Here is a 19,233-nt window from a genome sequence, read left to right on the forward strand (position 1 = left end):
CAAGAAGAAAAGAAAAAAGCGAAAAAAGAAAAAAGATATAAAAAATGAACCACCAGTTTTGAGCAGGATCAAGCCTCAACGCATCAATAGTCGGAAAAGGAAAATGAAGAGGTTTGGTATATCTGATGGCCACAAACATGTTAATATTGGGGCAAGTCATAGTCCCAAGATAGTTAGAATTGTGCAAGGCACATCAAAGAAAGAACCTATGGACTTGATTGTGAGTAGGCAGGTTCTCAAGATGATTTTCACCGAAGACATCTGATGCCATGGGGCATCTTTTTGTATCATATTTCTAACCTTATCCCTTGTCATTTTTGTTTAATTAGTTTTATTTCATGAATAAATTATCATTTATGCTCTTAGAATAAATTTCAATTTCTTCATTTCTGTATTTGATTTCATTTGATGATATTTTGAATGGACATTGTTGATATATGTCTTTTGTCGGTGGATGCAAATTGTAGATTCTTGCACACTATCACTTCATATCTAGCATGCATCCCCATATGGAGCCAATTGTTGACCACTGGAGTGGCACCTAATGATTATATGAAGATTCCACGCCCAAGGATGATCCAGAAGATAGTTGTACCATCATATCTCATTAGTCAACAAAGTTTTTTTTTAACTCTACTTCTATCTTCTCATCATCTTACTTGTACCCAAATTCCACACCTTGCGGGGAATTGTAATAAGTGATACTAATAATAATGAATTTGAGTCTGTAACAGAGCTAGGATGTTGGGACTCAATGAACAAACGAGTACACCTTGGAGTGTTTTTTTATTTGGTTAGTTATCTCTTCTTTTTCAGAGGCGGATAATTTTCTAGGTTATTTTACTCACGTTTTATCCCAAAGTCGGGGTGACGGTTTGAAGGTTGAGCCCCTAACACATCTTAGTGTCTAGAGTCGATGTGTATTACCATATTAGATCATACAAATTTTTTTGTGGAATTGGGTTAGGTCTAGGTAGTCATTTTTTAATTTTTTAGATTTTCTACATTGCAGAAATTGCTAATAAAATTGTATTTGCAATGTAATAAGTGATGTCTAGAGAAGTTGTATGGGGTATGAGTAATCAAAATTACATCTCTCACCCTCAAATTTCTACTATGACACACTTTGATGGGTTAAAAATGTGTTTGAACCCTCAAAACCCACTTTTCTTAAGTTTAGTGGGAAATCTGACAATTAATTAAGCCAAAAATTAAATAAATGGAGAAAAATAAATATCCACACATGCTAAATGTTGTGGAAATGAGGTGAAAAATTATGGGGGAGTTAAAGTGAAGTCCTGAGGTGATGTGGACTCCTAAAATCAAGGAGAGGACATGTGCTCAAATAAAACCAAATTTCTGGCATTAAAGGAGAAAGCTGCTTACTTGGAAATTCGAATTTGTGAAGTTAATGCACATTTGAGAGGATTTGAGAGAATATTTGGTGGATATTTTTGTGGAAAATTGTCCCCACATGGGTTGCCACCCATATACACTTGTCATTCTATCATAAAATTCAAATTTGGCACATAAGAGAAGAAGAAAATGATGTCCACTTGCCAAAATTCGATTTTTACACTCTATTCAATAAATTCGAATTCCTCTTTAGGATTGTCACCTCATGCCACTTGTTTAATCACTTCTACATTGGGATTGGCTCCAATGCCATTTGTCATTATCATTCTTCATTGGGATTTGCTCCCAACTCTCTTTATAATAGAGCCATGGGCTCTCACATCGTATCATAAAACGAGCTATTGGGCTTACGGAGACTCTGTTGGATTTTGTATTCATCTTTCATATAATAAAAGAGACTTTGGGGTACTATTGTGTTGGTGTTCTCCTATCATTTCTTGAGTTGATGTTATTTCAATTGTTGTGATTTACATTCTACATGTAGTTTGGATTATGCTAGTTATCATTTTGCCACTTGTCTGGATTAACATATGCAAACTATCTTGTATGGTTTTTGGGTTAGAGAAATACGCTAGGAAAAAGAGCACTAGAAGATTTTTGGTGAAATTTCTAGCCTTCTCCTCCATTGTATAATCTAATCCCTTATGATTGCTGACATCTTTTTTCAAGTGTGTAGAAATCTTTAGATTTGGTTGAAGGATTTACTTGGGTGTGGGGTAGCTCTCTAATAGACGAACTAACTCCCAAGATCAAGAGTAGAAGGACCCAATCGGTTTGCCTCAAGGATCTCATCAAACGATTTTGAAAGAGGGAGTTTCCTTTCCTCTAGCCTACTAAGATCACATAAACTTAAATTAAATATTTTTCTTGATCAATATCTTGTGCTTTCAAGGATTTTATTTTCTACCTAGAGCATTGTTTTAACTAGACAAGTATGGAGTTCTACTTGCATGTCTTGATCTAGTTCTTGTACACTAATTGTAGATTATCATTTTGACTATTTCATGTCATCTTTGTCTCTATTTCAGGATTTCTTTGCTTTCAATTTTTGAAGCATTCTACTTTTGTTTTAAGCAAAATACAATTTCGTTTCTTAAAGAGCAAATACTTGGAAGGCACTAGTTGTTTATGTATTTCATGCTTATCTTATGATGGTTATTGCTCATATCAGTTTTTTTTGCTCATAAATCTTAAAGAGATAATCTATTTAACTCTAACAATTCTCCTAGAAACTCACATCGTTTTTAACTTAACTTTTCATTAGGGACCACCCCCCTTAGCTAACCTAGGAGATAGCTCAAACGGAGAGAGTCGGGATTAGTGTGACAACCCTTCTCTGAGTTTCGTGCCACTGACCACACCTTGTGGGGTTGAAGGCTTTTCTCACTGACTTGTAGGTAGGTGTAGGCGACAGGGTCAATAATACCTTTGAATTCCACTTTGAAATCTTGGTCAAGCTCAAGGTGTTGAAACTCGGATGGATACAGGACTATGTCTCTTCCCATAAGAATCATACTTTGGATGGCATGACAATGATTACAGATAAGTGCTATTGTAATGGTTACATTTTCGGCATAAGTCTAAAGATAAAGGTCTCGTGCTACTCTCTGCAGTCATAACCTTAGGCATAATTTTGATGTCAATGATGGCTTTGTCTCGAGGATGTAATTTCATCATAGAAACCTCATCCACATAATGATGATCTCAATAAGAAGTAAAGAACGAAGTAATGATAGAGATATGGTGCAACATTCTTTCTCTCGTGAATATCTCCGTGATGTTGCAGCAGCAATGGATGTCTTAGTGATGCAGTGACGACGATGACCTCAACAGTATGAAAAAGAGGATTGGTGGCTTGGTCTTGGAGTGGCACAGTTAGTTAAACTTCATTGTCTTGATGTTCGTCAATTGGAATCTCTATAAGAAGAATTGTGTGCAGGTTTTCCTCTCCAAGAGGGAGAGGTTTTGACGCTGGCAGAATGCCAACATCTTGTGTTCTTGTCTCTTTGTTATGATAGCTATTTAGTGATCTAAAGAATACACACTAATGTTAAAGAATATGCTAAAAAGTTAAACATTAATATTTATAATGTAAAAGAAGAATCTCATTAACCTCGTGCCCCAGATTCTTCAACAGCCCGCAAGGTTTGCGTCCAAGGGAAATAGGGTAGGCCGAGGTCCTTAGGGGATACAATCAGCCTCCAAGAGGCTAGAAAGGGTGATGCAGGCCCTAGGAGGTCTGACACAAAGCCCTAGGAGGAAGACAATGGCCTTGGAGAGGGCAGATCCGGTCTTAGGAGCCCTAAAACTTAAAAATCCAGCTCTGGAAAATTTTATTTGCCTCAGATCTTCAATTTGTTGCAAATTCTTCAAAAATTGGTCCTACAAAAAATTTGGAGACTAGATCTTACCCTCAAGGGCCTAGATCTAGCTGTAATCCAACTCTCTCACTTGATTTCACCTACACAAATAAATTTACGAATACCCAAAACCCCAATATATACAAAAATATCAAAACCCCAAAACCTCAATTAGAAAAAATAATTTACAAATAATATTATACAAATCTATTTACAAATGTACAAATCTACAATGCTTTTAAAAGGGATTTTAAGAAATATTTTTTAGAGATTGATAGATGGCTAAGTATACTTTGGAGAATAAATGGAAGCTACAACCTTAGTGAAGTTAGATAAACCATAAAAATATTTGAAGTCCAAACAAGGTCAACCTACATTCACAATTTCTGAACTTGGAGCCCAAAGACTGGGGAACTTGCAAACACTATATATTTTCTTCAAGAAAGCTTATTAAACATATGGAGAATCAAATCACCTAAGATAGACCCAAAATATACCAATAGAATGTTCTTATCACCATTTAATGAATAAACAATCTTTTTATTATTTTTAGCACAATATAGGAAATCTTGTACCCATCACATACCACAAATCAGTAGATAATAAACACTATGAACTGCACCCCAAAGTCTCTATTATGGTTCAAAAAACATTCCCAGCAGGACAATAACGCTACATCAACTTTCAAAATTTTCTTAGCCAAACATCTAATGGCTTGAGACTCAAATGACTCCTAATTTATAGATAAATCCTCCAAGTGGAAAAATAACGGCTAGTTGGCTTGATCCTCGTCAAAATAATCTCGGCCGTCAAAAAATATTTGATCATCTTTTAATCTCCACTGTTGAAAATATTTATTTTTGAGGAATTTTCGAATTTCTTATTTAACCCATTTTTTATTAGCTCAAAATTAATTATTTTGAGCTAATTTCCTCAAAAAATTGATTTTGACTTAACCACCAAGGTCCAAGGGTTCAATTTTTCTTGAAATTTCCAATATTCCCTTGGTGGGGGACCTCCAAAAATTAATTTCTTTGATACCCACGATTTTTTCCATTTAGAGAATTTAATTTCTCTAAGACTTTAATTTTGACTCTAATTAATTAAATTTCTGGCTTAGGATTTTAATTTATTTTTGCCAGAAAATTTAATTAATTGACACTTGAGGGGATTAATAATTTTTCCACCCTCTAATATTTTAGCCATGGTGTCTAAGTATGAGGGACCATGCACTAAAATATTTTTTACATAAGATAATTACATTTTCAACCTTCAAAGGGGGAACACCCATTTAGTATAGACCCTCAAATAATTTATCCAATTCTGTGACACAATATGATCCAGTAGACTAAGTGATTTGTAATAAAACAATTTAGCCAATTAGCTTAAATTATTCCCAAACCACTTTTACTTAAGACTCGACTAAAACACTAGAACTCACCTAAGACTTTGACGAAGAATTCCACCCTAGCTTTGGGGTGAAGTTGGAGGGAAAAACTGTATTGACTATCCGTGTTTAGAAACATAGATAAGTCAGTGAGATGAAAAACCTCCTAGGATGAAACTCTTGCCAAAATAATAGGTTTACCTAGGTTGTTACATACATACACAGTCTTACTAGCATCATTTACATTATAAATTTGCAGAATGGGTTTACAAAGACTCAATGAACTGATGACTGGTGATCCGATCCTTTGAATTTTTTTTGGCATATCTGATTCCTTGGAACTTTGACAAAAAGTGCGTAATAGGACCTAGCTACATGACATGATAAGTCAAACAAGGGCGAGAATAATATTTGTTTTATGAACGAGATGAAAGTGAAAGGGGAAAAATTGGAAAGCGTTAAGTATGATTAGGATATGAGGTTTGCTAATTCAACTATATCCTTAGTAGACTTGGCCCAATTCTTGACAACACTTACGTAAGGAAAGTTATGGAAAATTATGCCCCCAAGGGTATAATGCAAAAAAATAATAAAAAAATTATTGTTAAGAAGTGTTATTATATCATACCAAATGTTTACCATGTTCACGACTAGGTAAGAAACAATCAAACAATGTTTAAGCAAGAAACCCACACACAAGAGCAGATCACATCGATTGAGATATATATAATATGTGTAGATGCACAAAGTACCATTTATCTGTGTACATAATATTTGTGTACAATCATTGAGACATCTAAAAGAACTCATGAGTGATGTGATTCTAGATCATTATGTCTTTGATGGAAGAACTGGAAGAATTGACCTAAATTGTAAGAAATAAGTAGGAAAACTCATCTAAGAAGTAGGATGACACCCAAATGAGGGTGGCTCTAGAAGTCGTTACCTTGAAAGGGTAGTACATATCATGTGGGGTGCATCATTTTTGTTATTTTTAGGAGTGATGCCCTGATTTTGACCTAATTTTGTACTTTCGTGAGATTTCCTAAATGTTTTAGTTTTCTTCTCCATTACTATATGATCCCATCCATGCATGTCACTTTAGAAAAATAGAAAGTCCAAAAATAAACTCTACTTGATGGCCATAAAAATTCACATACATGCTTTTCTCCAAAAAGGTATCGAGAAGCATGATTGCTTTCCAATAATAAGATAAGAAGATATAATTTTATTCATGTTCAAATGACCACAAATAGTTCAACGGGACTGCTCAGTACAATAGTATCAATACACTCTTGGAGTGCAAAGGATTGCCCCTACATAAAAAGGATGGAAACTAGATATAGTTTGAGATTAAAAATTTAACATCTAGAAAAGGCTTTTCCTAAAAATAGTAGCTTCAAAACTTGAAGAGTACCCTTTCATAAAATCACTTTATGGTACTCAAAAGTGTAACCATATGCTAAAAAAGTTATTTTCTAATATAGAAACTTTCTCAAAATAGCAAATCTCAAAATTGGAAAGTATCTTTTGGAAACAATCACCTTCCTATGCATTTTTCCGATGTTGGATGTAACATGCATGCATGTGTCTTCTAATAGAATTAGAACTGAAATCTGAATTGAAATCTCATGCAGAAGCACTAAATATTGAGACCACCATGCTGAACTGAAAATCTTTGAAAATTGAACTTGGCTCGGTCTCGAATTTTGGAACCAAATGATGCACTCAAGAATTTGTTGAAGCTTAACATTGCTCATAAATATTAACCATCGTATCCTTTTTACATTTGAAACTCTATTGTTTTTCATTTCTTCAATTAAATTCCTTTTAACTTCTACATATTTGATATTAGAAACTTGTGACACACCTACATCTTGACAAGGCTATATTTCAAATATGGCATTCTCGTACCCAAATTCACACTTTCACCTAGTTTTGTATGTCTGAATCTTTAAATGTATCATTCTTTGTCCTTTGATTATTCCTTCCAGCCTTAAGATTTTTGAAATGTTGTAGATTTATTAGTTATCCTTCCTTAAAATGTAAGCATACCATATCTTTTTTCAGATTCATTGAATTTGTGAGGATTGCTTGTAGTCTTGTTTCAATCTAAGCTTGGCCTTGCTCACTAGTTGTGACATGTTACAAAGATGTTAGAAGGTATGGCTTCTTTAGTGTGCATGATAAAGGTTGGATGATTTTTTTTCTAGCACTCCATAAAAGGCCACCCATCTATCTTCAAGCTTTGACTCCTTTAGCTGCTTCCCACTTGAATGGATTTAGAGTCCTTTCTAATGAATAGAAAATAGAACATACAACTACCTTCCATGTACTTATAGATATGCATATATTTGTTATATTAATATCGGTTTCTTCATGAGGATGCATTCTTCTTTGCATTGATTTGGAAATTCATTTAATTGCAGGGTCGATTGTTTCTATCTCCAAGAATGATGGGATTTTATTCAAATATCTTTGGACACAAAACAAAATTTTTTATTCTATGGGATGATGTTGATGAGATCCGAGAGATATCACAAGGTCTTAGTTCTGCAGGTTTTGTGCTCAATCCCTCAATTTTGGTATTCACAAAGAAAGGTAGAGGAAGAGATGCCTACTCATATTCCAAGAGCTTGGATGCCAAAGGTCGATTCAAGTTTCAATTCCAATCATTTGTTCATTTTGGGTTAGCATATAGGTATGCCACCTTTTGTTTCAATGATTTCTATGTTTTATGTTCATTTCATTTTTATTGAATAATTTTTAAATCGTTTAATTTTGATTTCTTGGATCTGGAGACATGAAATAGCTAATATTGCTTGATTTTATAATTCATTATTTGTTCCATTTCTTGTTACTAATGTTGTCACCTGAAGTGTACACCTAATAGCTAATATTGCTTGATTTTATAATTCATTATTTGTTCCATTTCTTGGTACTAATGTTGTCGCCTAAAGTGTACAACTAAGGCGCAATTCTCAGAACAGAGGCTGTCACTCTAAATCCCTATTCACTCTGTTTAGACTCCTAGCTAAGTCAAGGGGGGTAGTCCCTAAGGGTAGATGGAAAGGGGAAACTTGTTGGAACAACAAGTTCTAGGAGACTTTAAGGGCAAGACAAATTATTATTAGAGTAACTTGGTTGTTAATTAGAGCAAGTATGAGAAATTATGAGCAATGTTTGTTAAGATAAGTGCAATTAAAATCAATGAGGCAGATACAAGATACATGTGATGAACCAGTGCCTTAATCAATGCTCAAATGTAAATTTAAAGACTTGCAAGTAAATATATTTTCAAGCTACAAAAGGTGCTGCAAGAAGTTGGAAATGGCACTATCTCAAATATGAGCAGATAAAGATAACTTGCACAACAGAAATAACTTGTACTTTCAAGAAAATGCTCAAGATAAGAATGACAATGTAAATAGACAATGAGCAATATAACCAAAGATGAGTACAAGAACAATGATATAATATTGCAAGGAAAATATAATATTCACAATGATAACTATGCCACAAGAGATGAAAAATTAGAAGGATGAAATGCAAAACTAAACTAGGTGGAGTGCAAAATCTTGGTTGATTTTAATTAAAATGCCTAATCTAGATGAAACCCTCTCCTCAATTGTTTTGAAGCTAGTCTCAAATGTAAGTTGTGGAGAGAAACCCAGGGAAAGATAGCAAAGGCTATATTAATGATACCTTCCCTGGAGTTCTAACCACCTGAGCACCTGAGTGCCTCTGGCGCTGCAAGGACTGTGGCCTTGATGACTGCAAGGTCACTGTGTTAACCAAAAGTGAGGGTCTGAACTTCATCAAATTAGATGAAGAAAGTTTCCCTAACTTTCTTTCAACCAAGCTTAGGCTTGGAGGTAAATTTTAGGATGCAAAACAGATCTAAAATGCAAGGTGAGAATGCAGTGCTCTAGAGAGATACAATGATATCAATATTGCTTCAAGGGAAGTAAAATGCCAATATGCTTGCAATCACAAAAGGATAGATACCTGAAGGTCACTAACTTATGACAATATTCAATGAAACAATAGCAGTGATAGTTAAGATTAGATGATTTAACAATGCCCAAAATGCCTTCAAGTGTGCTTATTCGAGAATGTTTCTTATTTAATTAATTGAAATTTGATGTTGGCAACACAATCTTAGGATGGCAGATGAAATTGTTAACAGTGATTTTGAGAGACCACTTGAAAAAAATTTAAATGCAAATGAAGCAAGACAGTATGTATCTCAATGCAATTTCACCAAGTGGCAAGGAAATGCACATTAGTATGAAATGCAATGAGGATGCAATGAAATGGTTAGCGACTAAATCTAAGTTAGAGGAAGTTGGTAAAGTTAATGATTTCTCCTTTTTAAATAAGGAGACGAGGATGCCTTGGAATAAGATTCCAAGCTCCTTGAAAAGAGAAATAACTTCTATTAGTGAAATTACAAATAGAAGAAGCCTCTAGGACAGAGAGGAGGCTCTTCTTCTCAAGGAGTTACAAATGCTGCTTTCTTTACGATGGGAAGTCTCTCTTCAAGAGATAAGTAGATTCACTACAAAATCAGTCTTCGAATGATTCAGATCTCTCAACAAGTTGATGACAGTGAAGAGGCTCCTAGCCTAAGAGGCTGAAAACTCCAATTTCCTTCAACGCAAAGGCTCACACATTATGATTGAACTTTGCTACAGGGAAAAGTCACTTCCTTGGTGATAGACCCACCTGCAAAACCAGAGGCTAGACACCAATGATCAAAATCACTCTAAAACCCTTAATGCCAACTGCCAAAAAATTTAATTTTTATTTAAATGTTAAGGGAATTTAGATTATGGTTTAGGACTTGAAACTTTTCAATTAATGGCAAGCAATCAGACCACTTCCAGACTCATGGCTAGGTCAGAAATGAACATGATAATCTATTGTAAGATTTTATTATGGTGAAAACTCTTTTAGAATAGGCTCAGAATTCTTCAAAAAGAAATCAGTCCCTTATACAGCGAAAGAAGCCCTCTTCAAGGTTCTTTCTTCAGGAAATCATTGAGAATGGACCAGATCCTAAAAGAATAACAACTGCCACAAAGTTGCCAAGAAATGACCCTCCAGATTCCATTTTTTTTATGCACTAATTCTGAAGACTATAAATCTGCTCACAGTTTGGGTAGAACATAGGCTCCAAAACTTTCACAATTAAATGATGAGCCAATTAAATATCAGATATTCTCCAAATTGATGTTAAAACCTTCAAAATTTCAAGTCTGTAATGCCAAGACAAGTTGTGAAATGTCAAAATCCCTCTCAAATCTTATATGAAACTTCTGGAAACACAAGCAAGGGTTAGAAATCAATTTATGCAAAGGAAATAAAGCTTTTAATGTCCGCAGATTTAATAAAATAAGTTCAAGGCCCTTACAACTATATCCAAAATTTTTTTTACCAACGGATTAGAGCAATTCCTCAAACAAAAAAATTTGACGTAATAAAAAAAGAAATTCCTTAAGAAAACCTCTCACACCTCTGCAACAAATAAAAATACCTCTAAAACCCCTGCAGCTGGGATGCAATAGATTCAGAACTAATGCGATTTGCTAAAAAATTTATCAGGGCCCTAAAAAATATTTTATGTCAACAGATCAAGGGTTTGAAAGCTTTTTAAGCCTGTGGACCTGCCAGAAAATTTTCCAACCAAATTTTGTAAGGCCACCAAAAATTTTAGAAGATAAACCCTTTCATCTAGAGGCTAGAAATGGCCTCCTACACTTGTGGTTTCCTCAAAATCGTCTCAGATCATGAAAAATATTTGAAACCCCAAGAGGGTTTTGCAGCCCTAACAAATTTATGCCAAATTCCTTGTGAAAAACCCTTTGATTTTGTGAAAATCCCTGCAAAACCAATGAGAATTATCGTGGGAATAATACAGGTAGAAATAAGACTTTAGAAATTTGTGGCCGTAACTCTAGAAAGGCAAAAATGCTTGTGGCCTGTAAAATAAAATGGAAGTAAATTACTGGAACCACAAAATTGTAATTCTCCACGTCTCTACATGCTAGTGGCTTCACAATAATTTTGAAATCTAGGAATTCAATTGAGTGAGGACTGAGCCCTTCCTCCTTGGTTGGATCCTTCAGATTTTCAGTCAACGAACCTGCAGACAAATGATTTCAAACCCTGCATCTCTTCCTTCATCTAGACCTGCGGAGATCACACAAAAAAAAGCCACAGGCACACATACAAAGAGATGGAAACAAAGATTATATGTATATTATTCACAAAGTTTAAAATAATACATTTCAAATATTATATTTACAAAGTTTAAAATAAAATGTTTCAAATATTTTTTTTTTTTGTAAGCTTAGGAAGTACCTTCTCATTTTCGAGTTTTTACATGTCCGTTATTCACCCTATTTCTGGGGAGGGTAGCACAAGAATCGAACCCAAGATCTCCGTTCCGTGAGACTTCATTTCCACGGCCATTGCCACTTGAGCTACCCCATGCGGACAAAATGTTTCAAATATTATTATTTACGAAGTTATACAAATATTTTCAAAATATATTTGAAACAAAATATTTAAAAATATATTTAAAAAATTTAAAATAAAATATTTAAAAAAATATTCACAAATATTATTTACAAGTATTTCACAATGGGATTAGCTCTTAAAAAGCGAATAAGTCAAATAAAGCTCCTTAGATAGATTTTTTTGAAAATTAATATGGGTTTCTTTAGGATGGGGAACTAAGAAAACTCCCTTTAAAACGTCTGGATGACCAAGCCCTCGGGATGTCGACCATGGGTTCTCAATCATTATGTGCTAAGTAAATGAGTGGTTCAAGCAAGAAACTTCTTCAAATGCCCAACTCGATTACTTGGTTGATTCAAACAAGAATTTCCCCAAGTCATCAATATTTGCTCAGAAAAATATTTCTACCAAAACAACTTCGACAAATCTTGTTAAAACTCAAAAGGAATAATTCACACAGTGACAAGAAGCCCTAGAGATTCAAACAAGAACTCACTGGGTCTAACTGATCAACAATGCTCAAATCCAAATATAGATGCAGGCAAGCAACGATAAATCTAAATGGCTAAAGAATTTAACAAGCATTCAAAACCAGGTAGAAATTATAAACACATGACAATACACATTACCATAATAAGCTGATAAGAACACCTTAGTATAACCCCTAAAGTTTTTTCTTTTATTAATCAAGAAAGATTACAGAGCTTCAAAACCGATACCATCCAAAGATAAGATGTTACAATGAGGAGCCTCAGGCTCAATTTATAGAAAAAATAAAGAGATCTAGACCCTCCTCCAAGTGGAAATTAGCTAGGTCCAAGAAGTTGCACAATTTTGACTTGATCCTGGAGAATAATGGCTAATTGTTGCTTGATCCATGCCAAAATTAAATTTTGTTCCTTAATCTTGATGAAGAAATTCGAATTCCATAATAATTCCCTTCTTTCCTAGTCCAAAAGATATTATTTTGACCTTTTTTCCTGAATAGAATTTTTTAATTTATCACCTTGGTCCTGTTACCCACCACCTTGTGGGTGATATCTCTAGGACAATTTTTTCTCCATGATGAGCCTTAGCCGGCAACCAACAACCCCTTGATGCTTCTTACTAGCTCGTTGTGCCATGTCTCTACCACTTGAGCCAGCCATGTGGTCCCTCACCCACCTGTATTGATCGTATGTTTGAATGTGGGCCTCCTGAATCTAAAGGTACATCTTGTCATTTGGTAATTGAGTATTGGGTTTACTTATCATGGATTCTTTTGGGTATGGATTGATGGGGGGATTTGGCGGAAAGAGTGGGCTTAGTTTGTGCTACTGTCCCCTTGATCTCTTTTAGTTGTTACCCTTGGATCTTAGTCCAGTGGGATCTCCTTTATTGACCATTTGGTTCTAGGGTGGTATTATTTGGGAAACCCCAATTTTGGGTGCGTGGTATTGCTCATTTATCCACACATATCACTCTCTTTCCCCTCACTATACTGTCATTCATCTTTTCTCCCACCTGGGTCCATATTCCCATTCTGGGTCCACATAGGGCTAGCCTCCCTATTGCCTTCCCCCCACCTTGGGTCAGGCCTAGAATGATGCCCCGGAGGTTGAAGCAATTAAAAGAAAAAACAAAAAGCATAAATGGCCACATTTAATAGGAATTTGTACCAAAAATGCAAAATATGGCCAGGACAAAAATAATTAGCACGTGGGAAAAAGCTGAGACATGAGCTCTACCCCATCCATGGCCATCACCTTGGTTCCATAGGCCCTATATGAGCCTCCTTTATCATTCAGGAACCCATGATTGTCCCAACCCTTGGAGGGCAATGAACCACCCTACCTCAAAAGGGGGTAATCATTGCTAGATTATACACATCATGCTCTTGTCCTTTGAGCCTTGAGTAGTTAATTAAAGAAAAATCGTAAAAAGGCAAAAGGCATATAAAGAAGGGTGGAAAAATCAAGGTCAGGGCACCTCATGTACAATGACTGCTCCCTACTATACATCATATACCTAGGTGTGTGCTTCCCCTTATCTAGCTACCCCTATGCCCCATTATGTGGCCCAGGGTTGCCCTACTCAATCCCTATTCCATCTCACCTATTTGTCACTTGCCACCCCCTTGGAAATACTATCCCCTCTAAGGGCTGAAACCACCTAATGAGGTACTTGGCTAACCCCCTTTGGAGTTTGGAGACATTAGCACATGCCAAAGCCCACTACGGAAGGGCATGCCATTATGAAGTGCCCACTTTGTTATCCATGGTTTGTAAGCTCCTTTACCTGATTATTCTAATGATTGATTTTACTGGAAGCCTAGGAGACGCATTGGACCTTATGTAGGATTGCAGGTGGTTTCCATTTGGGTTTGGCATCCCTATATGGGATCCTGACCCCTAGAGGCCCACATTGGCACATGTAGGGTGTGCATAGAGAGCCATGGGAAGCAGACAACACTCCACAGATCTTCATGGATGTTCAGAGACTACTAGTGATCCACTTTTGGGACGATGGTGACATGATTGGTACACTATGCCTAATAGGCCCCCACAGGAGCCCCACACTCTTGGCAGTGTCCCAACACTTGTACGATGTCATGGCAACATTCATTCCACCACCTGGACCATTGCAGAGGATCTACAAACATCTCTGATTCATATGGAGATCCATGGGGTCATTGATGTGTCGCCCTTAGACCCACTGAGAGCATCACAGGTCTACTACTTGGAGAACAAGGGGCCACCCCCTTGTCAATCATATTCTGAGGAATTTATTCCTCAATATGGCACTTCAGGGTGTTATTGAGGCTTTGGAGGGCCCTACGACATGCATACATCATTATTTGGTCCCTTGCGAGGCTTGTTTTTACTTTATGAGCTAGTATGGTGGGCTTGTCACCATTAGGAGTTATTATTTGCACATCCATAGGCTAATTTGAATTCCTTAGGAGGCTATATATTGATGTTAGATACATTCATTTGTATCATCACTTGACATGGGATCTCTCTAGTCTTAGAGAATTTTTGCACTTTTTCCTTGGAGGATATTTTTTGGAGATGGATGAATTTTGATGTATGGATTTGGGCTATTTCTCTTACCTTGGAGCTTTGTTATGCAAACGAATTGCTAGTTGGATATACTCTATAACGTTGTAAGTGATTTTTATCGTTGTTATTCTTGTTGCTGCATAGTGCTTAAGTTAGGGCTACTTGTTGCATTATTGTAATGTGGAATTGGGCAATGTTTTAGTTATTAAATGTATGGGCCAATGTTATATAAATGAAATGTCCTAGAGATTATTTATTTCGAGAAGCTTGCATCATTTGCTTTAAAGTATAAATTCTTGAAAGTTGTTTTTCTTTTCTTACTATCTACACTGGATGAAGTTGACTTTTTGGGCCTCCTTAATCAAGAATCCAAGTTCCTATTCATTACCATCCTTGACTCCATATCCCCAAGTGAATTAGGCATTGGTTCCATAAAAGGGTGATCATATTAACCTTCCTTTTTACCATTTTTCCCCTTTTTCCAAAGTCTAGCCCCATTGGGTCACCTAGGGCATTGATTTCCTGACAATTGGCCCAAGGAAAAGATTCGATCTCCTCTAGGCTAGTGCACTGGTGGGACCCTTCCCTCTCCTTCAAATTTATGACCATTCTAATGGTGGAATCTCTGGGAATTGCAAGCCCTAGCTCTAGGACTGAATCTTGCCTAGGCATCCCCAAGGCTAGACACTAATAGGATCGATTCAACACTTTAATGTAAATATTCTTGTTTTGGACCTTTCCCCTCACCTTGTCGAGGATAGGAACATCATTGGTTGTTACATTCCATCCCCGAACTTGGGCTGGGTCCACTTGGTCCCGTGTGGTCCCACTTTTCAATAAAGACTATTTTTCAAAGACCATTTGGGAGTCCAAGTTTTCAAGGATTATAGGGATTGAGAAACCCCTTTATAAGCCTATTCTTTCCCGTCAACCCTCGAATCCTCGCCCCTTACCCCTGGTGGACCAAGTCCCTTGCTTAAAGGGAAAACAAGTTCCATTTTTCATTCCATCCTTGGGAAAGGGTTTTCAGGGTCACTTCTCACCTATCCATTGACATCTACTTTACAAAGTGATCCCTACACTACTAGGACTCCTCCCATTAGTGAAAGTCTGTAAAGAGCAAGGAGACTTCGATGTGGTGACAGTGGGCTAAGCCTCCACCATTGCCCTTGACCTAGCAGTTGCCCTCTTAGGAACCCCCTTTAGGTCCCCTTTTAGTTCGAGTGGTAACAGGTCCATAAGCTCAATTTTTGTTAAAATTTTTATTTTTCCCTTGATGAAGGACCTTGAAAATTGGACTTCTTTTGGACCCACGAATTTTCTTCAACCAAATGAACGCAGAAAAATTATTTTTCTTGAAAAAATAATTATTTTCTAGCCGCAAAGAATTTCTTGTGGTTTTTCTGCCTTGGAATTGGGTTTGTCAATTTAATTCTTCCTTGGGAATGACCACCTTCTCCAAAAATTCGTTTTTCCACTTGGAGAGAATTTTATTTTCTCTCAATTTTAATTTTTTGACCATTTTCTGGCTAAATTTGTCTTTTTTTGCCAGAAAACCAAAAATAAAAATAATTTGAGGGGATAGACATAATTTCAACCCTCAAAAGGTGTCTAGACACTAAGTTGAGGTGTAGAGGTTCTAACTATGAGTACTCTACCCCCTTCAACTTTTACAATCATTTGATTTTACAATTTACATCCAAATTATTAAATTTCCTAACCAACTGGAAATTTAATAATTAAAAATAGACACTTAGACTCAACCAAATTCTGCGAGACTCAAGACATGATCTAGTATAATGAAAATACATAGACTCGATACACTAGGACTTACTTATGACATCACCACCGAGTTCCACCCTAGCTTTGGGGGAATGTCTAGGAGAAAAACTCTGCTGATATCTGTATTTACAAACACACATAATTCAGGGAGGTTAAAAAAGTCCCTAGGATGAAACTCATTAGCAAAATTTCTTAAGCTTACCTAGGTGTTTTACATGGCTTTATAGACATACTAGAATCATTTTTACAATGGCCCATTGGGTTGCAGAATTTGGAGTTACAACTTTGATAAATTGATGAATGATGATGATGAATTCGAATATTTGACTGCTCATACATGATGGAATTCCTTTGAAAAAAATGTGTATTGCTATAGGGTAGTTGACATGGAGTGGTCAACATCTAGTTGCATTTGGGGACATGTTGCTTCACTAAAGGAATGTGAGAATCCAAAATCTACACCCAAGCAATACACAATCCTCTATTAGTAGCGTCCATCCAAATGTAATCCACCAATCAATCATCATATAATATTAGGTACATGAAATAGAAGCTCCATAATAGAAACTATTCTATGATCATGAAAAGCAAATCTAATCTAAAGATAGAAATCAAATTTAATCTATGAAATAGAATGCTGAAATGAAAACTACTCTAACAATAGAAATAACAAGGGGTAGGGTTAAAAATACAACAAAGAGGATGCCCTGTGGCATTAGATGTCATCTTTGAAAAACAACTTTAGCATTTCGCCGTTTGCAGATAAGTCAAGTGGTTCACCCTCCAATGCACTCAAGTGAAATGAATTTGGTCCAACAATGCCTCTGATAATGTAAGTACTCAACCAACAAAGATCTAGCTCAAGAAGATTTATCAAATTTTTTCTTAATGTTAGATTGACTTTTACATATATTATCAAAAAAAATTCATCGAATTTCATCTAACTCCACAATTTGATCAATTCCATTTTGGACAACATCTTTATTAGTGGAAAAATGTTGAAGGAGTTGATAAGTTGGCAATTCAAGGTGCACAGGTAGAGTTACATCTAGGATATAAACTAATTCAAAGAGACCTTTACCAATAGATTTTTTCTTTGTAATCCTATCTTCCTATAATGCATACTTGATTTTGCTATCCTAGGACTGCTTATTATGTCCTACTATCTTCTTAATAATAGTTATAAGATTTTTATTACTTGATTTTGCAAGGTCATTACCTTGAGGATAGTAGTTAGATGAATGAGATAAAATAATGCCATACTTGAAGCAAAAAGATGAAAACTCTATAAAACTAAAAGCTTTGGCATTATAAGTGGTAATCTTCGCTGGGACACCAAATCTAGTAATGATTTGATTTTCAACGAAGGCCATAATAACCTTTCCAGTGGAATTCTTAGCAAGAATAGCTTCAACCCATTTAGTAAGGTAATTAGTAGTAGTTAATATCCATGAGTAGCCATTGCTAGAATTTTCATGAAATTTCCCAATGAAATGTGGATCCCAATGCTGAAAAGGTGCCTCAACAACCACAAGTTGTAAGGCAGGGCAACTAGCTTCTGCTTCCCAGTGAATAGTTGATAGGATTGGAAACTCCTAACAAACTTATGCACATCAGAAAAGATTGAAGGCCATTAATATCCAACTCTAAGAATTTTGTGGGTAGTAGTTTTTGCAGTATAATGACCCCCAAAAAATCATAAGTGAAACTCGAAAATTAGCTTTCTAGACTTAACTTCATCAACACACCTAAGTACTATACCTTTAGGATTGCTCCATCCAAGGCCATCCTTCATGATGCAATACTTAGTTTCTTTCAATCTAAGAGCCCTTCTTTTATGAGCAACTAAATGGTCAAGACATGTAAGATTTAACAAATAATAAATTATGTCCGTATACCAATCATGCTTTGTGATATTCTTGCTTAGCAACTATTACTAGGTGAGAATAAAATTTTGCACCATTTTGATAATTTTTGATTTCCAACTTAGGAGAAGTGGGTTGGAGGATCCTGTTACCCCTCAAACTAGCAGGGGTCCTAAAAGCGGATCATTGATGGGCTAGCACTAGGTCAAGGGCAAAAATGGAGCAATAACCCACTATCACCTTGGCTAAGGCTCCCTACTCTTTATGTCCTTTCACTGATGGGAGGAAACCCATTATAATAAGGATCACGAAATTGAATAGATTAATTATAGGATTAGAGGTGATCCTAAAAGCCTATTCACAAGAGAGGCTCAAATATAAGGCTTGCTTGCCTTGAAAGCAAGCTGAAAGCCGATCTAGGATGGTCTTATGGGAATTCTAAGAGCTAGGGTTTGAGTATATGACTTGTCAACAAGATTCTTAGCTCCTAAAATGCTTGGCTTCAATAAGTTGTGGGACCACACGGGACCAAGTAGACTCGGGTTAGGTCAAGGGGGTAGGGTTTAGCAACCAATGATATACTTGACCTAATCAAGGGGAGAAGGGGATCAAGGAAGAAATTTTCATTGAAAGATAATGCAATGATCCCAGTGAGGTTTCTAGCCTAAGGAAATTAGGGGCACAAATCAGTCTTCAAGCTAGGGCTTGCTATATCTCAAGATTTGACCATCAGAATTTCATGAAATTTGGAGGAATTCTTGAGGACACGCCAGGGCAGTTGTGGACCAAAAATCGAAGTGTTTGGATGGTTAGATTGTGAGATGATTTATGCCTTATGTGACTAATGTAGGTTAGGC

The 19,233-nt window shown here is 36.0% G+C and overlaps 1 protein-coding gene across 4 annotated transcripts in view; it reads left to right on the forward strand.

Annotated features, from left to right (window-relative positions):
* LOC149204404 (C2 and GRAM domain-containing protein At1g03370-like) overlaps nucleotides 1-19,233 on the forward strand; it is a 477,851-nt gene that overhangs the window by 200,501 nt on the left and 258,117 nt on the right. For all 4 annotated transcript variants that reach the window (XM_089394703.1, XM_089394705.1, XM_089394702.1 and 1 more), the window contains exon 6: nucleotides 7,593-7,864. In XM_089394703.1, the coding sequence (XP_089250829.1) occupies nucleotides 7,593-7,864 (272 nt within the window). The remainder of the gene's footprint in view (nucleotides 1-7,592; nucleotides 7,865-19,233) is intronic.

The sequence above is a fragment of the Pinus tabuliformis genome, chromosome 1_2 (genome assembly GCF_031772625.1).
Source record: "Pinus tabuliformis cultivar Carrire ecotype Pingquan chromosome 1_2, CPIR1, whole genome shotgun sequence".
Lineage (NCBI taxonomy): Eukaryota > Viridiplantae > Streptophyta > Pinopsida > Pinales > Pinaceae > Pinus > Pinus tabuliformis.